General features: G+C 37.9%; 2 protein-coding genes across 5 annotated transcripts; one reads left to right on the top strand and one right to left on the bottom strand.

Moving 5' to 3' along the window:
- Nucleotides 1–663: 663 nt before the first annotated feature.
- LOC116258757 (uncharacterized) lies at nt 664–10,326 on the bottom strand. 2 transcript variants are annotated; one of them, XM_031636128.2, is made up of 15 exons: nt 10,020–10,326; nt 9,849–9,937; nt 8,692–8,758; nt 8,489–8,604; nt 7,594–7,660; nt 7,442–7,490; nt 6,826–6,911; nt 6,373–6,662; nt 6,221–6,276; nt 5,966–6,051; nt 4,518–4,610; nt 3,009–3,447; nt 2,045–2,607; nt 1,208–1,439; nt 664–1,064 (listed from the first exon to the last, which is right to left on the bottom strand). In XM_031636128.2, the coding sequence occupies exons 1-15, from the start codon at nt 10,194–10,196 to the stop codon at nt 874–876; spliced, it is 2,601 nt and encodes an 866-aa protein (XP_031491988.1). In that variant the 5' UTR covers nt 10,197–10,326; the 3' UTR covers nt 664–873. The 2 variants fall into 2 exon arrangements, with proteins under 2 accessions (XP_031491988.1, XP_031491987.1); XM_031636127.2 differs by having other exon boundaries at nt 8,686–8,758; nt 10,020–10,325.
- Nucleotides 10,327–10,623: 297 nt separating this feature from the next.
- LOC116258756 (lysine-specific demethylase JMJ21) lies at nt 10,624–20,799 on the top strand. 3 transcript variants are annotated; one of them, XR_004173810.2, is made up of 17 exons: nt 10,624–10,878; nt 12,759–12,873; nt 13,162–13,216; nt 13,370–13,512; nt 14,295–14,492; nt 14,579–14,778; nt 16,114–16,213; nt 16,423–17,013; nt 17,196–17,318; nt 17,462–17,542; nt 17,621–17,949; nt 18,029–18,331; nt 18,722–18,797; nt 18,902–19,127; nt 19,561–19,741; nt 20,221–20,451; nt 20,587–20,799. XR_004173810.2 is itself a non-coding variant. In XM_031636125.2 (16 exons), the coding sequence occupies exons 1-16, from the start codon at nt 10,727–10,729 to the stop codon at nt 20,354–20,356; spliced, it is 3,009 nt and encodes a 1,002-aa protein (XP_031491985.1). In that variant the 5' UTR covers nt 10,624–10,726; the 3' UTR covers nt 20,357–20,799. The 3 variants fall into 3 exon arrangements, 2 of the variants coding, with proteins under 2 accessions (XP_031491985.1, XP_031491986.1); XM_031636125.2 differs by having other exon boundaries at nt 20,221–20,799; XM_031636126.1 differs by lacking the exons at nt 20,221–20,451; nt 20,587–20,799 and having other exon boundaries at nt 18,902–19,066; nt 19,561–19,727.
- The last annotated feature ends 1,225 nt before the right edge of the window (nt 20,800–22,024 follow it).

A 22,024-nucleotide genomic window follows, 5' to 3' on the forward strand; every position in this document is an offset into this window, starting at 1 on the left:
ATCAGCACATATTCTATCTGTCAACTCAATTATTGCTAAAAACTAGGAGAGAATATTTGCCTAACAAAAATGGAGCATGACAGGCGAAAAGTAAAAGCTTTTCACAGAATTCGTTCTATATGAAAGAAATTTACAAAATTATCTTAAATGTAAATTCACCGTTTTAAATGTAAATTCACAGAACTCGTTCTATATGAAAGAAATTTACAAAATTATCTTAAATGTAAATTCACCAACTCACAAAGCCTTTCCAACTTGCAAGAAGTGTTTTAAGAGTTGTGTAACTGACGTCGGAAGATCCTTTTTCGCTTTCCATAATGTCTCCACAACTTTGAGACTTCTTTGGAGGAGCAAGTCAACAAAACAGGGTGCAAACTCACAGGAAAAAACATCTGTAATTGATCATAAATTTCAAATTTACGTGCTGGTTTACCATAACATGGTTAATTTTCAGTGATAAAACGTGAGGTTCGATCTTGAGAAATTAAACCAAGGACTTTCTCCAACTCACGTGATGGTTTACTATAACGTGGTTAATTGACAACAAGAAAACGTGAGCTGCAACCTTAAGAAATCAAAGCAGGGGTTTATCAAACCGCAAATGAATCCACATCAAACCTAGTAAACCATGCCTAGGCTCAACAGTAAATCACAAAGGCAATAAGATCATCAACACACAAACAGATTGCTATAAACTGCTTGATTTTTCAAGGTTACATTGAACAAGCTGGCCATAAATGGGGGATATGCAAAGCCCGCACAGCATGAACTTGCCACTGAAAAACAGTTGAAACATGAGGGAGCGTACACAAGGGGCTTGATCATGAAAAAGGTTATGCTTTGCAGGGCCCTCCTCAAGTTGAATTGGATTTATTAGCTGACACAGCCGTTGTGGTTCTCATCCTTGGTCTCTTGTAATGACGAAGACTGCCCACTAAGCCTATCAAGCAATTCCTGACATTCTACTTGTGACACCATGATACTCAGATTTGTTCTTCCTTTCCAACATCCGATAGCAATTGTTGACCCATCAACAACAATCACATCAGGAACAGGACCCTCCCCTAGAACAAAATTAAGTGGAAGTACACGAAGAAATGTGATATTAGCATCAAGAAAGTCCCTCATCAAAACGAGACAAGGCTTTCCATAATTCCAACTGTTAATTAGAAGAAAAAGATAATTTTATAAAAGACACGTAAATTACCTTTATGCAATACAACAACACAACAACCTGCTGACAACTCTGAAGCCTTTTCACCAAACTCAGCATCACAAAAGTCTGCAAACTTAATTGTACGATATTTTAAGAGATGCACAAAGTCTTTTAGTGATGCATGGATCCGCTGTTTGGTCATATATGGCAGCAAGAGGGGTAAACCTTCAGAAGATATCCTAAAGGCACATGATGTAGAAGAATCTTTTGATGTCTGCCTTTCCTGACAAATGAATGCACCCATTGTAACAGGCAAGAAAACAATGTACCTGAAGTTCTAAACTACAGGCAATTTATTCCTCAAAATGTCACTCCGTCTAACCATACTTCAGCAAATAGATGACTTGCAGACCAGAGAGAGAGAGAGCTACTTGTGAAAGCTATAATTTAGCAGAGCAGGAGCACAAAAATTTCTTATGACCAAGCTAAACCATGAAGAACTTACAATAATATTTGAGAAGCAACTACCAAACAAATATGCACTATCATTAACATTAATAGAAAATAACCAAATGATTGTCAAATGTATTGATCACAAGAAATGTGGTACAGTCGATGTGACAATATTGTTCTTCAATATGGTGACATCTGGAGGCAATAAACTCAAGTCGAGTAAGAACTGCATCTATTTCATGAGAACAGAAAACCAGTTTTTGCAATCACCTGTAATTTTGGCAAGTTCAGATACAAACTAGAGAAAGGAATAAATTGATTTCAACCCTAAAGTTCCTCTACAAGGTCACTTGGAGAAATGACTAGGATAAATGACAGTTACTTCTATACAGGCAAAAACGAAAAAAAAAAAATGATGAAAAGGGAGGAACTTACAAAAGTTTTCAATCCAAGAGATGTTATCTTTAGCTGCTGACCAACACAAAAATTCAACCTGAGGACGTCCTGAACGGACTTTGATGTATAGTATATCCTTTTCACATGGTGGACATCATCATTTCGAGTTACAAGATGTCCATGAAAGGGCAATGATTCATCAATGCCATAGAAGTTTCTTAAATTATTAATTATGTTATCATCCATGAAGAATACAACAGGATCGACTCCTCTCCATTTTCCCTGGATCTGCAACTTTCCTCTCCCAACTCCCTCCCTGTTCAAGTCAGTCATGCCATCCTCACATTCTTCAGCCTTCTCCATCTCATTGCCTTCTGGACAGAACTCAGAGTGGTCTGCTTCTGAACCAAATTCTACAGTCTCTTGTTCATCCAAAGAATCTGAGGCCACACTTCCCTCAGCAAAATCACCATTATCATCACTTGGTGCAGCATTAGCAATTATGCTTGAATTACCCGCGCATGATGCCTCATTGACCTCCTTTGCTGGCTCTCCAGTCTTGCCACTTTCATCCGTATAACCCCCTTGCTCTCTTGGTCTGTCTGTAGCAGAAATTAAAGATAAACAGGCATTCAGATGATATCTTCAATTAGTAGCAAGCAAGCACTTAGTGAAGCATTTTCTTCTAATGAAATTGAACATAAAAAACTAAGGCGTACAACTTGATAATTTAGTGTTGATAATTACATACAGTACAGAAAATCCAACAGGAAAATGCTAAGTCAGAACAGTATATTAAAAAAAAAATCAACAAAGATAAATGCTGATGTCAAACAAGAAAGGATCTCATGAAGCAGGATAATTCTGTTTCTAACATATAACGTAGTCTTTTGTTGGATCCAATTCCTCCATGGCCTACAACTAAAGCTAACTCTCATAATAAGAGAAAGAAGAAAAAGGAAAAACTTTAAGAAACAGCAAACAATTAAACAGTCGAGGATACCTTTTGAATGAGAAATTTTTTGGAGGACAGCAATGAAAAAGGCTCCTCCATTTTGGTCATGTGGCAATATCCTCATACATCGTTCCAAAGGAAAGTTCGAAACTTCTTTTGCTTTAGGTTTTGGATTTCCTGGAGTTATGGATTGAGAGCAACACTTTTCTGTCCCATTTTCCTGACAAGTCTTACTCAAAGCAATGCCGTCACCCACATCACAGTTACCTCTTTCGAGAGGGAAGTTTTCATCAATTTGACATTGCTTCTGCAAAGAGGTATCAGTTTCTAACTCATTCACATTGACTGATATCTCTTCTTCACCAAAAGCAGATGCTTCCTTTGGCTCCCCAGCTTGACCTGAAGGGAACATACTGGGCACTATCACTGCCTTTCTGTTTGAAGGAACTTCTTTGTAAGAAGTCAACCAGCAACCCTTATCCCGCACCTGCAATGTTAGTATCAGCATTCATAAATTAATTGATGTTTTGACATTTCCAAGATACGGTACCATAAGAATAGAAATCAAGAAATGCTTGAAGCTGGATACAATCATAAAACATGATTCAATAATGTTTATGTCAGAGACAGACAATGAAACAGGCCAAGCTCAGGAATCATTAAAAAGTAAAGTGGCTGATCCTAGGCAAACCAAATAGCTTAGTCCTCAGCCATGAGTCTATTACATAAAACTTAAAAGTACTATCAACTATGATAGAACATTCCCTTTTTTAGGCAACACCAATTATTGCCAGTCACCAGACCATACACCCGATGGAAATCTACACATGATAAAAGGACACAATTAAAACAAATTCCAAAGTGCTATTATTTTGTTTTTGAATGAACAGTGAACCATTAACCTGTACAGGGTAGCAGCTTACATTTTGATAAAATACTTACTTCTTTAGGTGCGGTGTTGGTGAAGGTAATGAAGTTATTCATGAAGTTAGCAAATGGAGTCCTAAAGTGGATGCTGCTCGTGAGGTGTGGAAAGAGATTGAATTCAAATTTGAAACAATGGATGTCTTTGTAATTCTGTGATTCAGGGAGAGAATGCTTCTTTATGTAGAAAATCTGCTTCTAAAGGATTGGCAATATATTTGCTGAAATAATTGAAGCCTCTAAATTAGCAAAGCATGCTTTCTAAGGACACACATACTGGGTCCTGAACATACATTGCCTAGTTGCAAAATGCATTTCAAATTACTACAAGCTCTTTTCAGGCATAATAAAAATAAATTCAGCGCCTTCTAAAAAATATGTTTTGAATATATAATCAATTAATAGCGGTTACAATCTTGTTCACTGTATCTTTTCCACCCAACAAAGAATATCTTGTTCATTTTGTCAAAACAAAAACTTCATGTTGACAAACTCTAGCAGAAACTAAACTAAGTTCAGTTAATAAAAAAATAACTGCAGTAAATTTGGCTTGCAGCTGTACAGCAGTAGAGAACGTTTTTATTGCTCAAGAAAGGACAAATATGCAGTGCACATGAAAGCAGAGAGTCTAACCTTCCATGTCTTAAGACCAGGACGCCTGATCAACTGAGGAAGCTCGGCAGAGACATCCAAAAGCTCAACAGACCCTCCACTTCTTCGAAGAATCTAACACAAAAAATGGGGAAAAGAGAAAGAAGGCACATTGTTATCATAAAAGTTTTGCATCTTAGTTCATAAAATCAAAGTTAAAATCATAACAACCAGCAACATTATGGTGTATGCGGTCAACCTAAAAAGTTACATGCTAAATGCCCACGGTGAGGCGCCTAGGCAATCCAAACACAAAATATTACTTTTCTTAGTCTTAATGGGTAAAAAGTAAATCTCTTTTGGTTCATTTATCTTCTAAAATATTGATTCAGGTGGAGTTTTTTCAAAATTCGCACTTTCATTATTTTCTCTTCATCTATTCCAAATTCTTCTGGTGACTAAGCCCTACCTAGGCCCATGTAGCACTCTTAACTCCATATGTTACAACAAAGAGATTCGTGACTAACTGATCTGATACTCCACATTCAACTGAAAAAATAAAAGTCTGTGTTACATAATGAATCATCAGACAGCCAGAGTGCAAGGACATCGTTAAGGGAAATGGTAATATAAGCAGCCAAAACATCCGAATTCATCCAGCCACACCATATGCTTATCATATCTATGATGTAATGAGTAGTGGGATATAAGTGAATAAGAAAACAAGAAAAAAAACCGTGGAGGTGTATGAACAATGAGATGCAATGTTCACCCAAACCGAATTCAGTGTGCACAGCACAGCAACTCTCTAAAAAATGCAACTAAATATCTTTTACGAGAATCATGAAATGTCTTTAAGGGTTCCCCAGAGAAAACATTGAAATGAAGCATGGAAAATATTTGTAAGCGAACAGTGAAACTTGCAAGGCAATTTCAAATTTGGCACTCTTTCACCAATTACATTTTTAGTGTACCATATATTTTGAATCTATTCACAAATACAATTTTCATGCATTAAACGGCAAGGTTTTTTTGTATAAAACAGCAGAGTTGCTTTTGTCGAGAAAAAAAAACGAGAAAAACGTGGTAAATTTTAAAACAATTAATCTTTCGACAAGAAAGAAAAAGGTACTCAAAATCCTAAAACTAAAATGTGATTTTTTTAAAAAAAGCATGAAAAAAACTTGAAAAAACATGAAACAATAAAAAAAAAGACGCAAATAGAATGCAAAATAGTGTTTTTTTTTTTAAATGTGTTTTCCCCATTTTTTCAGCTAATCAGTTTATAACGTTTTTTTTTTTGGAAGAAAATTGCCTTTCTGTGGCTATGATTTAAACTAGGATTAAGGGGAGACAGGTTCCCCTGGATAAGCTGTACCTGTTTACCAAGATCAAACCTACAAGTTTACATGAAATAAATGATATAACAAAACTCCATGGACTATGCATATGTGCATGTTCTTTGAACTCTATAGTAAATGAAACACTACCTCAGCTACAACAGCTTCATCCTCAACAGGGTTCATTGAACAAGTTGAGTACACCAACCTCCCACCAACTTTAAGTAATGCTATACCTGCAGTAAAATATTCGGAAAAAATTTGCTAAAGAATTGTGGGATCTAATCTGAAGAATGTACTAATAACAGCAGCAGCAATATAAACAGCAAATGTGTAATCGCACATACAATACATTAACAGTTGGGACAGTAATGAAAGCAAATGCAAGGATCAGAAAATGTATACCACGCATAGCAATTTGAACCTGAAGACGATGTAGACCATTCCCCATTCCTGGGTTCCTGAGAATGCACCGACATGTACTATAAGATCACTTAATAGCATGATAAGAATTTAGGTGAATATAAATATAGAAAGAACTACATGAGATTTCATACCATTTTCTCCATAGATCAGGTGCTTTACGAAGTGTGCCATCCCCACTACAGGGAACATCACATAAAACACGGTCAAAAAGTAACTGATTTTCTATTAGTTTTTGAGATTTGTCACATGCCTTAATACCATATGGTAAATTATCAATAGTCATCTCTCTTTCGGGCTTAAAAAGACAGGAGGGGAAATTCTGAGCTTCATGATTAGTCACAATTAAGTTGGCACTGCACATCCTCTTTGTTTGATGTATAAGAAGATTGCATCTTCGGAAATCAACATCATTTGCAATTACCTGAACAGTGTTTTGCATACTTGCATCAGACAAATCAAAACCTTAACCAAAATCCAGCAATCGCCACCCTCATGCCTAATAAAACGGTCACAAATGCAGCACTTAACTAGGACCAATTAACCAAGTTCAGATAGATGCACATATACAAAGAAATATATAGTACCATTCCTTCAGGTAGTGATCCAGGTTTGTTGGACCTGTGTATCATCTCCAGCAACTGGCATGTCTTTGAACCTGGAGCTGCACACACTGTAGACAATAAATTGACAATTAGATGTGTTCAAACTTCAAAGCAATTGATATACACACAGACACATATTTCACATGAATTGCCTAGGCAACAAAGAGAACCTTGTTTATTTCACATAAAAGGATGAAACAAAACAGCCAAGACATGGGGAAGCACGAGCAAGTTTAACAGACCAGACAAGAATGCATCAAAATTTAGCAGTATGACGTACAATATGAGTTGGATACAAGCTTCTTTTTTTTTTTGAAGACGAGGGCAGAGACACTAGAAAAAAGTGTTAAGTGCACTTCCACAGAATGGAATAGAAATATACAACAAGCATTTCCATTAGACAATATCATCAAACCAGAAAACAGCATTATGAATATTTTCAGCAGATAGTAGACATACACACCAAACAATTCTATTGGACAACATCATCACGAATAAAAGATCAAACAACTTTGTTAAGAGGGCATGCCCCTTTGTGTCCATCAGGACCATCACTTACACCAAAGATCTGTATTAAATGGTAAGAAGCTTTACTCACTATCAAGTATACGCTGATCTGGTTGTACATCCAAGAAAAGTGGAGGTACCTGGCAAGCAAGATGGTAAATGTGAAACCAAGAGATAGGGGCTAACGAAATTACAGAAATATGTTGGCATGTGCAGGAAATATATAAGAGAAGAACCACCCACCATACTAACAGCCTCTTGTCTTGTTATGTTTCCAATCTCATTTTCTTGCTTCAAGAACTCGTGAAATCTGAAATTCAATTGAAACAAATTTTGAAGACTCAGAGAGAACTTGGAAGGAAACCAACTCAAGCTAATAATGCTCATCTTGTTTATGCATATACTGATATACATAACAATCAATTGCATATCAACTAGAAGACACTGAAGAAGAAAGTGGCATTGCGAAAATCTACCACAGCATATCAGACTAACACTTTTTAATGGAAGGTAACTAGGGAATTTATTGAAAGATTTCAATATGCTTTGTTTGCTTTAGAAATTATAACAACATTTTACAGAAGGTAGAAAAAGGAGCAACACAAAACTAAACATGTACCAATATTTTCCTGGAGGATCTCAGGAGATTAATGCAATAATTTTCTAACTGCTTGATTGAAAAACTTATACTGAAATTTTCAGCAAAGGAGTTAACCAAATAGCTACTCCCAAAGAGACTAATTGCCATTATTCCACATGTCATCAACCCCAGACCTACAAGGCTACAACCACATCATGAGAACATCTATTGTCCATTTTTGTCATTGAAATTTGAAACACACAAGTGCACATGAATGATTTCACATAAATTACACACGAACAAAAACTTTCATGTCAAGAAGTTCCAGTAAAAAATTTTGCCTCCAAAATTCTTGCACTCACGCAAACAGAAAACCACATGAAAATTAGCTAACATATAAGCACCTGTACTGTCATTTAGATAATTCAAGTAGCAAGCATGGAAATGTAACTAATCTCCCAAGTCTCAAGCTAAATATATGCAAAGTAAAGAAGGCTACCATTAAAAATTAAGCTCAAGAGAAAGTTCTATTAAAGAGAAAGGGCAAAGGGTGCATGCCTCTCAAGTGTTTGGTTTTTTCTTAGCTGCATACGGGAGAAGTTGACCTGCCAAGCAAGTTTGTCCGGATACCAAGGCAGAGGTCTAATACCAGCCTCTCCATTTCCATTTTCACACTGATAACAAGGAAAATGCATTTGAATGTGGCCATACAAGCTAGGGTCGTAAATACAGTCAAGAAACTAGAATCAAAATACCTCCACCTCTACATCGAGGGACTTCATGAAGTCATCTTCCAGTTGACACCGAATATCCTTGGAGAACTGTCCGCTATAAAGAGGAAGACAAGGTAACTATGAACTAAAATAGGAAATGGAGACAAAGCATGAAAACCAAATGGAATCTTGTGATATATTGAATCTACTGATAATGCAATTAGAATTCCTAGCTCCCCAGGATCTCAATTAAAAGCTCAATACGAACTAACTCATTGATAGATAAGTGAGACACATCCAGATGGGTAATCCATCGTCCACACCATACCAACCATATTCAATTCAAACCAATGAACTTAGGACCAATTATACGTCACCACTAACATGTGCAAGTGCAATAGTAGCTTACACTATTCAATGGCCCAGTTTAGTTTCACATTTAATGCAGTTGCTATGCCTCAAATTGGAGACAGTGGCAATAGTACAAGAGCAACAAGAAGCACTAGCAAAAGTCATGCTACGGAGCAGCTTTCCCACTATAACGGGTTTATAAGATAGTTAAAGTGGGAGTGTTACCAAAGCTATCGGTCATTTGTTCGAGGACTGTGTGATAGAGGCCCAGAAGAAACCACTCGACCTTAACTGAATCTTAATTGATGTATAAGGATTCCGAAGCTTAACTTCCTCACATAAGTTCCTTTCGCATTCTCCACGTCCCATATTCCCCAATAACTACCGATAACTACCGACTAACATATGACGCCAAAACAGAAATCGAGACATGAAAGCGACACGGAACAGCGCCTCCTAAGAAAAAGTTAAGTTGAAGAGAAGCGTTCTGCCCCCAAACAACCATGACGACTCAAATTGAACCTATCTGCTGAAATACATAGAAGGATCCAATCAACTTCAACCAATGGTTTGAAAATACAAGTTTCAACTCCTTTTTGAACGTCCTGGCCTTAAACGATCTGAACGATGAATATATCGATAATGCAAAAGCAAGCTTTCACGCCGGTTTTTGACAGTAACGTGCCTCGTTTAATCCACGAGAAAAACAAAATGCCATCCCGCCTCCAACCAATCGATATTAAAAAATGATTCATCTACTCAGCTCCTATGAACAAATGCTGCATTCCGATTTAAAAAAGCCGAATCAAGGAACAGAGAAAATAAAAATTTACTGAAAGGCCCGGAATCGGCACCTGGAATTGATCCGGAAGGCGGCAGGCAATGCCTTCCGGAGAACCGCGAGGAACTCGTCCCACTCGTCCTCCGAGACGATCCCTTGTTCCTTCACAAGAAAGACAAGCGTGAAGAAGAAGAAGAAAGAAGAAATGATCTTTACTTGTTAAGCTCAAGAAGACTAAGAAAACCTTGTAGTACTCTTCGAAGGAGGGGTTTTGGGTGACAAAGGGCTCCCAAGTGGAGTTGTTATCGGAGGAAGGGGGAGGATCGGTCCTGTTCTTCTTTCTCCACACGTTCTCGCGGCTCTGGCGGAAGTGCCTACGCTGCGTCCGTCCTCGCTTCGGCCCTCCTCTACCCCCGCCCATCTCCCTGTTTTCTCCGACTCTCTGCTCTCTGGTCGAACTCTGGCGGCAGACGGCAATAGCAGCGTCGTCTGCCGAATGGAAACGAAACGTCGAACGCCAGCGAGCGGGCAAAAAAAGAGAGCCAATTTGCTCTAGGGCTGAAGATATCGGTTCCGTTGTGGTCCTCTGTTGCTTGACTGCCGTTGAATCCGGATCATGGTCTGGTTACCGGGTCGGATCGGATATACCATTATTTTCCTTGGCAAAATAAGTTAAATTTTCTAAAACCGTGTCCATGATATTGTTTGCCGTCACGTTAAGACGGTGTTTTGAGGACAGCCAAGAAACTCAACCAGGTTTTTCATATTTGGATAATGTGAGCAGGTTTTTGAAATTAGGTATATAAGGGGTTGGACACGCACCTCCAAAATTAATTCCGCGTCCGGCCCGCGGGTCATACGCGCGCATGGCGTAGGACTTACGCGCGCAGAGACGACCTCCGAAGGCACGTAAGACGACGGGGAAGGGAGACAGGAGAGGCCTGAAAGAAGATGGAATCTGACGGAGGAATGGTGTTCGCCCCGCCGAAGGACCGGAGGCCTGATGCCCTCGGAGACCTTAAAGTCCTTCCTGACGAGCTGCTCTGCGCCATCTTTGAGTCCTTGTCTCCTTCCGACGTTGGCCGCCTTGCCTGTGTTAGCAGGTCCGTCCTCTCCCTCCATCTCTCCGTGTATTCTTCAGGATTGAGTAGACTATTGGGTTTTCTTTCTTCGCGGTTGTTTTTTCTTTTTCCGTTTTGAAGCGGTCAAAAAAACTTCGAATTTATGGTTGTTTCTTTATTGGCTAAAATCTCATATAGGTGACTTTCTTTCCTTTTATTGATTTGCCCTTCCTGTTGGTATTGATTTCTTATATACGTATGCTTTCAGTTGAACACAATTCATGTAGGAAATTGGTATACGACGGTGTTGTTTCCTGTCTTTAACTAAGGAACGTATTCAGATGTACCTATCTCAAGCCATGGTTGAGAATTCTCTTGTTTTGTCTGAAACCGAATCAATGGTCTGGGTCTCCTGTTGTTTAAGAGTGATCCTTCCACAATTTTACCAATTTTTTATTCGTCGGCCACTTCTTGATCGGTAACCTCAAAATGATAGTCTGTCCTTTATACCCAATATGCCAACAATTGCAGCAAAATGTTAGACCTAATAGAATGTCTATCAGAAACAATGTCAACTTAGAAGGGAGAAAGGTGAATAACTGTCGTCATATAAATTTTATTTTAAAGGAGATCAAAACTTGTATCCTGATGTTTTGTCAAAGGTGAAGTTCAGATGCAATCTCAAAATGGCGGTCTTCAGAAAGGTGAAGATCTCCAGACATGGTGATCTTACTTAGCATTTGGAAAGCCTCATGGCAAGTAGGCTTCATATTCATCTTTATGCTGCCCTGTTACTAGACGAAATATTTAAGAGACAATGGTTAGGACATTAACTGAATCATCCCAGAATGTAATGTTAATGCTGTCAACATATTAGTTGAACTGCAGATACATAAAATTCAAGTCCAGGATGGATTTTGCTGATCAGATGCCCTACTTTCAACGAGTTTGTTGAGCTTGACAAACTGTAGTGCAACCAACTTCAAAAATCTTGGCAAGACTCATGGACGAAGGGTCATCCAGACTGGACCCAGATGTTCTTGGACTTGTGGTACTAATACTTACTTTCTAATTTGGTAGAGTGCGTTCTAAGTTCTAACCTGGTAGAGTTCAGTGTAACCCCACATGGCTAACACATGTAGTTAAAAGCTATAACCATGAAGTAGCAGACCTCATAAGAAGGCTTAGGCTGCACCTACCAGGGCCTAAGTGGGCCTACTTGATAGAAAAAGTGGAGAAAAGGTAAAATGGAGAAAAAAGGTGACGTAAAAATAGGTCAAAGCTGAGAGGCTTTGAGGGGGGAAAAAACTCCACTCCCATCATTATACCTCAAGACAAAACAATAGAAAAAAGGAGTTAAGGTTAAACCTTAAAAACTAATGCATCATTTTCAGGTTGCCTTGTGCCTAAGCCTCGACATTTAGGCTACTGCCTAGCACCCAGGCAACCTTTAAATACAAAGTGATTATAGCAGGAAAAAAGAAGTGTAAAGAGTTATCAGTGAAGTTGTGCTTGTGTATGCTGCATGTGATTACAATGAACAATTTCTTTTCTGTGTATCGAGCAATTTTTTTTATGTTTTTGGGCCTCATAAGTATTTGTATCTGCTTTATTGTTGAGACAATTGTTTTTTGGGGTTTTGTGTGCTTTGAGGTCGAATGATCTGATGAAGCAGAGTGGAAATCTTATTTTTTCTTGACTTTAATTGTTTGCAAGACAATTATCTTCTGGGGTTTTTTGTGTTGTAAGGTCAAACCATCTGGTGAGACTGAGACCACATGGAGACTAAATTTTGTCATTTTGTTTTCTTGTTGAGGCAACTTCTTTTGGTGTTGCTTTAAGGTTGAACTATCTTGAGGTAGAGTGCATGCTTAAAATTTTCTAACTATTCTATTTATGTGTTATGTGTTTTTACTTCCCAGTGGCTTGTACATCTTCTGCAATGATGAACCACTATGGATGAGTATATGCCTTAGAAGTGCAGGAGGTCTGCTTGAATACCGTGGCACTTGGAAAGCAACTGCATTATGTGAATATGTATGTGGAATATGAAAGTTTATTTTCTTCCGCACTTAATGGATTTGTTGTTTTCTGCATTTACAGCGGTTCTTCTCTTTTGGTGGTGATCTTCGCACTTGATTTGATCTTCGCACTTGATTTGTTTGATATGGTTTGAAATGTCATTATGAAAACTATGTTTCATTTAAGATGCAAAAATCCTAATCCATCCTCTAGGTGTATCATCTGATTAGTGATTAGCCTTTTATATCCACTCTTTCTCCACAAAACTGACAAGTTGAGCATGTTTGTTTTTCTGTCTTACAGTTTGGCTTCTTGCCTGGATGCATTGATCCTTGCAGAAAACCAATGTGCTTTGATGGTAAATCTAGCTGCTATTTTATTCAGAATTTCTAAATCTCTCAACTTCATATATATTATGATTATTATCTTGGGGCAGTTCCTAAACATCTTTATATGTCTTATTTCTTACATTCAGCAACTTCTTTAAATATTTTATTGGATGATTCTGCAGGATTCAGTTCTATGTTTTTGTACAAAAGATGGTATAGGTGTTTCACTGCATTAGATGGATTCTCAATGGACATAGGGAAGGTGGAGAGGAAGACAAACCTCACCTTGGAAGAATTTTGTGTTGAATATGATGGAAAAAAACCGGTAAGAACAAGTTATGATCATTCAGTTTTAACCACAATGTCGGCCTAGTATTCCCTTCAGATAAACTATATATTTCATTGTTCCTAATTCTTTATCATGTGAAACTGGTCATTGACCTCTGGACCTATCTGGTCCTCGGGGCTTGTTGAACTTACTTTGATATTTCACTTCGTTCTTATGCATCAGCATGCTTTCATGTGGCAAACAAGTATGCATGACATATAGAACCTCTCCTCTCCTGTAACAGTATGAATTTTAGGCCATGCTCCGAAAACTGATAATGAAAAATGAAGATGACCTCCATGACAGACATGACATTGATGAGATTGAGTCCAAGCTTTCTCACTTTTGTTCAACTGGCTTTAGGCACACTCCCTTCTAAACTGGGTTTGGTCAGTTACCAGCACGTTTGTTTGATCTAGCACTAGGTGAATGGACTACCTTTAGTTCATTTAGTTTAATTGCATCCTCATCCTGTCAGACAAATTTTGTTAATGGCCTATATTTGTCCCAACAGTTCGTGACAGTATACCATCTATAGATGTGTACTGGTTGCACTTTGTATGAGCTCGTTTGGAGTATGAAATTCCTTTTGTTTTTCAACTCATCCATTGTTGAATATTCTGCACAAGTCTTTGATGATATTGCATTCAGTGAAGCACTATTGTACTTATTGAAGTAATTAGCTACTGCAGTAGAACAGAAATGAAATTTTGCTGGGAAGATTCATAATCATCTGAAACTGTAAGTTGCTCATTCTCAGAACCGGATATTCTCTCCAGGTACTCTTGACTGGTTTATCACAAAATTGGCCTGCAATAAACAAATGGACAGTTGAGCAACTAGCAGAGGACTATGGCGATGCTGCTTTCAGAATTTCTCAAAGGAGTGCAAAGAAAATAAGGATGAAATTCAAGGATTATGCTTCCTACATGAAAGCTCAACATGATGAGGATCCACTTTACGTGTTTGATGATAAGGTGAGTCTGTGAAATCAGTTGCATTTAAATGTTATGCTCTTGTCCTGAACCTTTTATAATACTCATTATTCTTTAGCCTACTGCAGTTTGGAGAAGTTGCACCAGGGTTGTTGAAAGATTATAGTGTGCCTCATCTATTCCAAGAAGATTTTTTTGATGTCCTAGAAGAAGACAAGCGTCCCCCATTCAGATGGTTGGTGGTAGGACCTGAAAGATCAGGTGCTTCATGGCATGTAGACCCTGCCCTTACAAGTGCCTGGAATACACTTTTAAGTGGACGGAAAAGGTATGGTTTATCTGCACTCTTGGGTATTTGTTCTAAATTTGTGGGTACGTTTGATTGCGTGCATCATTGCAATTTTCCAGGTACTTTTTAAATTGAGATTGTTCCCTTATTTCCTGCATTCTACACCCTTGTGTCCTTAGGTTGCTAGCCAAGACACAGTCTTTAAAAATTCTTTTTGAATAAGTTGTTGAGAAAATGTAAGCAACCTTTCTTTACTGAAAGGTTTAGGGAGACACTAGATTGAAGCTTGTAAAAGTGGATTCTGGTTATGTATTTTCTCTGATATATAATTTATTTAGTTACTAATTCTCATCTGAAACTCCTAAAAGTTTATCTGATTGTGTATTTCCTTTGATGTATAATTTTACTTAGTTACTCATTTACGTCTTGTCCTCCCTTAAAAAGATAGTAACCAAAAGAATAAAAAAATAAAAATTTCTATTACATTGGTCTCTTATAAGCAGGAAATAATGAATATTTCTCTCTCTCTGTCTCTCTCTCTCTCTTTCTCTCTCTCTCTCTCTCTCTCTCTCTCTTTCTCTCTCTCTCTCTCTCTCTCTCTCTCTCTCTTTCTCTCTCTCTCTCTCTCTCTCTCTCTTTCTCTCTCTCTCTCTCTCTCTCTCTCTCTCTCTCGCAGATTGGCTAGATGGGATTAGGCAGATCCCAACCAGGATGAATAAAAAGGACTATGATGAATGCGGGCCTCTGGGGGTTTATCCTTCCAAACCCTTTATACTAGAAGTAAATGAATTTGATCTAGTTGCACGATCACCATCTGGATGGCTTTGAGATGTCCACATACTGGATGTTGACATCAATGTTGTTCTTTATAATATAAGCAAGAATTGCCTTCCTCACCTGTCTCCCCAAATTACAAGCAGCCCAGGCCAAGATCTTATTCTTAATTATGAGAGGATGCAAATCGTCATAATGCTTCTCCAAATTAAGCATTGCAGTCATTGCCTTGAGCAACAAAGCGCTTCTACCACTATTGGTTGCAGCAGATAAATATTTCACTTATTCCATGTTTTGTTAATCCACCACTTTTCGTGAAATGGGACTCTAAACTAGTAGTATGAGTTTGCAGATTGGAGAAGCTGGGTGCTCTCTTCTTAACAAATCCGTCTTAAAATGAAAAAAAAAAAAAACACCATCAATCAGATTTCTACCATGAACACTAGATCCTCAACCCTAACTGGAAGTCGCCATCTCTTTTCCACCAAATTCAACAAGTGGATCTCTCTCTCTCTCTCTCTCTCTCTCAGAGATAGTTTCTTTCTCTTTGCTCCTTTTCACTAATAATCTAGTACTTTTGTTGGTTTTTCAATGTTTCAGGTGGGCTTTATACCCTCCAGGAAGGGTTCCGTCGGGTGTCACGGTACATGTCAATGAAGAAGATGGTGATGTGAACATTGAAACCCCATCATCATTGCAGGTACTTCTCGGTATTGTTTGACTGCATATCACTTATCATTTTTTCTTGTTGCTGCCATTCCTGATTCAACAGTGTCTTAAGTAATGCTAATGTTTTTTTACTATTCGTTTGTCATTTGATTTTGCATTATAACAATTTGCCACCTTAGTTGAAGATTGCATGTAGCATTAACCTAATTCTGTTTTTTCTTTTCCTACTTGTGTTTCTAGTGGTGGCTGGAATTTTATCCACTTCTTGCTGAGCATGAGAAGCCTTTGGAATGCACACAACTTCCAGGTGAAACAATATTTGTACCAAGTGGTTGGTGGCATTGTGTCCTTAATCTGGAGAACTCAGTTGCTGTTACTCAGAATTTTGTCAATGCATCCAACTTCGAATTTGTCTGCCTCGATATGACTCCTGGTTATCATCACAAGGGCGTGTCTCGTGCTGGGTCCCTTGCCGTCCACAAAGATGACTTTAAAAGCCTTGAAATGATTGAACCCTATAGTGTTGAGCAACTAAATTTGTCAGACATGTCCAGAAAAGGAAAAAGGCTTAAACTTTCTGAAGTTGGTGAAAGTCCTTATGCTTGTAAGAGTATCGAGCATGTACTGAATGGCAGATCCAACAGCTCCATACATTCTGTGTTTCAGCCATTTTCTTATACCATTGATTACTTATCCAGTTTTCTTGATGAAGACAAAGGCCATTACAACTCTTATTGGTGCGCAAGTAACTGCATAGGACAGAGGGAATTTAGAGAATGGTTGCAGAGGCTTTGGATTGAAAAACCAGGGCTGAGAGACCTAGTATGGAAGGTAGTTCTTAAATATACATTATACTGTGCAGGTTTTTGTCTTCTCTCATGATTTTTTTAAATGTTTTATTTGTTTGTCTGATATTTTAGATAATCTTGTTTTTCCATGTTACTTTTTTATCCATCCACTTCCAATGGTCCTTTTTTGTTTACTTTTTGTATTTTTTTCTACTTTGTACTTAGGGAGCATGTATAGCACTAGACGCTGATAGATGGTTTCAGTGCTTGATGGGAATCTGTTCATTTCATAATCTGCCCCTCCCTTCTGAAGATGAAAAGCTTCCTGTTGGTACTGGCAGCAATCCAGTGAGTATGGATCATGTTTGAATGTCAATGGAATTATGTTGTTATATTCTTCCTTTTTCCTTGCTTTTTAGTAAGAAACAGCTTTCACCTTTTGAGATCCTCCCGGAATCATTGTTGTAAGTTTCTATTATCTTCTTCTATAGGTCTATCTCACTGCTAATCATGTCATTAAGATATATGTTGAAGGAGGACTGGAATTTTCAGTCAATAGTTTGGCTACAGAGGTAATCACTGTTTTATTTGTCTTTGAGGCACTTATTTCCTTTTGGTACTGAATCGTGAAGTTATGTTTCTTGTTGCAGCTTGAGTTTTACAGCTTACTGTGCAGAGTTCAATCGCCTCTAAAGGCCCATGTTCCTGATGTGTTAGCAAGTGGTTTTCTCTTTTGTGAAAATGGTGCTTATAGAATTTTGCCATGGGACGGAAGACAATTTCCAGAGGCACTTGAAAATTTTGTCAGACAATTTGGTTATTCGAGGCTATCTCATTCTGAGTTCGGTCTGTGGAGCAAGAAACAGTTTGAATTTAGGAGAGCTGGAATAAATGGATTAGTGAATGACGGTAGTGAAGCAATCAAATTGTGGCCTTATATAATAACAAAGAAATGCAATGGGGATATGTTTGCAAATTTGTAAGCTCGCTATTTACATTGTCAATTTAACCTGTATTTGCTCAATGTTACCTTGATGACATCCTTTCTGCTGTTTCAGACGAAATGTGTTAACAAGCGATGAGCTATTGAATCTATCTTCCTTTCTGGGTGAACAAGTTCGTAATCTTCATCTCATTCCGCTGCCATCCATTCTGAATTCTTGTGATACTAACTCACTGGAAAAGATAAGTAAGGTGCGATTAGATAAGAATTGCGACCTGGGCAACGAGTCTGCTGTGCCTTCAGCCAGCTATCATATGGAAGCGACTGAGATTACAGATTTGGGAAAAGAAATGCAGAAGGTATTTGTAGAAACTATGAACAGAAGAAAACGGGCTATCTCTGACCGTTTAGCTAAATGGTATGCTTTAAGGCCACCTTTCTTTTTTCTTTTAAAAGGCCTGTTCAAAAACATTTAGATCCTGTCTTAATTCTAAGGTGCCGAAATTGTGCCACTCACTTCTCCTTTTTATGCCCCAAAAATAAATTTGTGAATCACAACATTTTCCTCTCTCTCTCTTTATCTCTCTCTCTCTCTTTTATGTTCACCATAATAAATTTGCTTGAAGAAAGATTTTTGCTTGTCAATTACAATGCCAGGTGTTTATTTTTGTTTGAGTACTGTTATGACTTTATAGAAGCTCTTGGTATCTGAAGTTTGCTTTTGTAATTTATTTTTAATTTTGGCTGATTCATTTTAATTAGCAGTTTCGGCTAAAGTTGTCCTTACATCCAATGGAAATCGTTTCAGGGGCAATCCTATTCCAAGTAAATTGGTGGATAAAGTAATCGAGTACCTCCCTAAAGATTTTGCACGGTTGTTTGATGTATGTCAAAACCTTGTGGTGGAGCTATTTTACATCATTTCATAAATTTTTCCTCTGAAAACTAATTGTCTTATTGACTGGAGGCTTTAACTTGCATTCTGTAGGCCAAGATTGAACATGATGGGTGTGACAAGTTTCTGACATGGATACACATGGATATCATGGATGACAATGTTTACATGGAGCGCTGCTCATTCAACCAGTGTTTGCGTGATAGTTCACAGGATGCAAATAAAGGAGAACATGGTGTGCTGAATGTGCCCAACGCTGTAAGTGGGCTCAGAAGATGGCAGCCGAGCTACATTCTTGATTTCGGTGACCTGTCTGTTGGTAAAATCTGTTGCCATGTATTATGAAATGTTAGCAAACATGTGTATGCATGCATTATTTTATTTGTTCGTCCTGACTTCAGATATCCGCACTAAAAGACTTGAACAGAGTTGTTGCTAGTGTTTGTAGCATTTGCATGTATTTGATTAAAAGTAAAGAGCCCAAATGACAGAAATAAAATATTGGATGTTTTAAAGGCATCTCAAACATTTGCTTGGCTGTTAAATTGTTAAAGCATTGTTAAAGGTCACATTTCCCATTTTGTTGACAATTCTTGAAGTTCCTGTATTATGCAAATTCAACTTGGCCATCCAAGTTCTTGGCGAATGAAACTTGCAGAATGTAGGCAGTGCTTGTTCATAATGTTCGGACCCTTCAGGTTTATGTCTTCGTACCTCTGCTAAAATTGTTTCTATGCCTTTTTGCTTTTCAGGCGATCCTCTTTTGGATTTAATTCCAATTTATCTGGATGTCTTTAGGGGAGACTCCCTTCTTTTCGAGCAATTTCTGAAAAGCTACGGGCTTCCTTTGATAACATGCACTGTGCAGCCTAAGTCAGATACAGATGTCCAAGTGGATCTGGAGAAGTTTAAACGAATATCTTATCGTGCCATGTATGTGTTTAAATAACTTTTATACTGGTTTTCTTGCTTTCGTTATGGTTTTAAACCAATTGCTGTCTGCCACTACGATCCTTTTGGTCTCATCCAAGTTTTGCTTTCACATTCTTCATGATATGGTCTTTCATTTACATCAGAATGGTCAGATTTATTTGCACTTCTTCTTGGAGTTTTGGTCCTTTTCCCGTTTAGGAGCAAGTAACCATGAATATAATTGTAGTGGTGATAATTAAAGTGATTGAGTCCTCTTTGTTCATCAGTGACACTGAATATGTGATTTTGTTGGCTTTTGTCTTTTGTTTACTGAAGAGATTACTTTTAGTCTGCATGTGGAATTTTCTTTATTGGAAAGGCTTTCTGGACGAATGTGAAATATATTGTTGATATCTCTGGAACCACCATTTTTAAGCAGAATAAAAGGCCTTTCTGTGTCGAATTTTCTGGATTAATGCAAAATTATATTTGTTATTTAGGTGCTACTGTATCTTGCATGAAGACAATGTTTTGGGTGTCATATTCGATATGTGGAAGGCGTTAAGAAAATGCGAGTCATGGGAAGAAGTTGAGGCTGCTGTCTGGGGATGCCTGAACAATTATCAACCTGTTTAGGCTCTGAAGGTTCTGTTTTTGGCATGACACTGATAAAACTTTCTCCTGGAGCTGGAACGGAGTGATTTTGGCTGCACGAATATGCTTTGTCGCAGGTTTTGTTGTGCCCTTTAAATCGTACTTGCAAAATTTGATAATTTATGAATTCTATAGCATATTTTTCTTTTTTCCCTCGGGGAGTGGTGACATTTCCTTAAATGAACCTTGTCCTATTCTTTTGCATATTGCAGCTGTATACGCCCGGCTTTGACTGATCTACTTGTGGATATAAGTGATTGATCAGGACTGGTGGGAGTGTGACTGATATTAGAAACACTTATTGTTCATTTTTATTAGTTCCTAATAGGTAGGTAGAATAATTGGGGACATCATGATAAGTTATATTTACTAAAATTTGTAACTGGTGCAGAAGGTTTAAGGTATTATGGAAGAGGTTCCCAAGATTTTGCACATTGCATGTGACCGTCCAAGTTTTGTCTGGAAGAACAAGCAGTTGCCCCACTTCATCGTTGCTCTTTTAACTCTGCATATATCAGGTTTTTGAGTGAAAAATACAAAATCACTTGTCAAGTCCATGAAAAAATTGCGCATCATGCTCCTTACATATGTCATAGCATCTTCCACTCCTCGTCTTCTAAGAATGATTGCAGACGTGCCTTCATTGTTCTTGTTCTTCCGCTCTAAAAGTGGATTTGGTTGTGTGGAACTCTCTCTCTCTCTCCAACGCCTACTTACCCTTGTTCATCTTTTAATATAAACGTTATTGTCTGTAATGGCTTTGTCCGCACCGGCTCAATATTGAATTTTAGAAGGTATAGGTAATTCGTGTTTGTTGTCGTGTAAGGTTGAAGCAAGTGGAAGGCCTTCTTGGTGTACATGGAAATGGTACTTGAGTTTTTTTCTTTTTCCACATAAAAAAGAAGTAAACAATGGGAACTTGTCCCAATGCCGAGTCCGCCGCTTGAAGGTCTCCCTCGTCATTAAGGAGAAGGTACGTACTTTACCTGTAACCGCGTCCACAGTGTCATCCATCCATCTTGTTGGTTTCAGGCTTTTAACCACTTAATGAGAAAAAAGATGAAGCATATGTATTTAGACGCTTAAATTAAACCCAAGCAAGGTGATTGTATCTCATACTTGGGTATATAGTTTTTTTCTGTTATCTGCTTATGATTTGGGCTCGCAACTGAACTAGTCAAGGGCCAGCCTGCGTCCAAATTGAAAAGTCATATCATTAGCTTCAGCATATAGGTTTTTTCTGTTAGGCTTGAATTAGAACATCGATCATTTTGGCGCTTAAAGTTAAGGTTGCATTTGCATGGCAACCTCAAAAAATGTCTTCCTCACAACCAAGTTTTATGAAAACTCAGTTTTTAACCACCTGTTGGATTCTGGCTTATATATTAAAAATATATATTATTATTTTCTCTGCAACATCTAAGAGGGAAGAGCTGGGATTCCATTCATGTTTTTTTTTTTTTTGGTTGAAAAAGTCGTTTTGTCAAAATTGAATTTTCACAAGTTAATCCAGTTTCAAGGGTCACCCGACTGCGCCATGAACACCGTTTGGAGGATATCACCCAAACACCCATAGAAAGTTTATCCGACAAATTTTCGTTCGCTCCTTGCAGTCCTGTGATAATCCATAACAAAAAAAATGAATTCCAG

This window comes from Nymphaea colorata, chromosome 8, assembly GCF_008831285.2.
Source record: "Nymphaea colorata isolate Beijing-Zhang1983 chromosome 8, ASM883128v2, whole genome shotgun sequence".
Classification (NCBI taxonomy): Eukaryota; Viridiplantae; Streptophyta; class Magnoliopsida; order Nymphaeales; family Nymphaeaceae; genus Nymphaea; species Nymphaea colorata.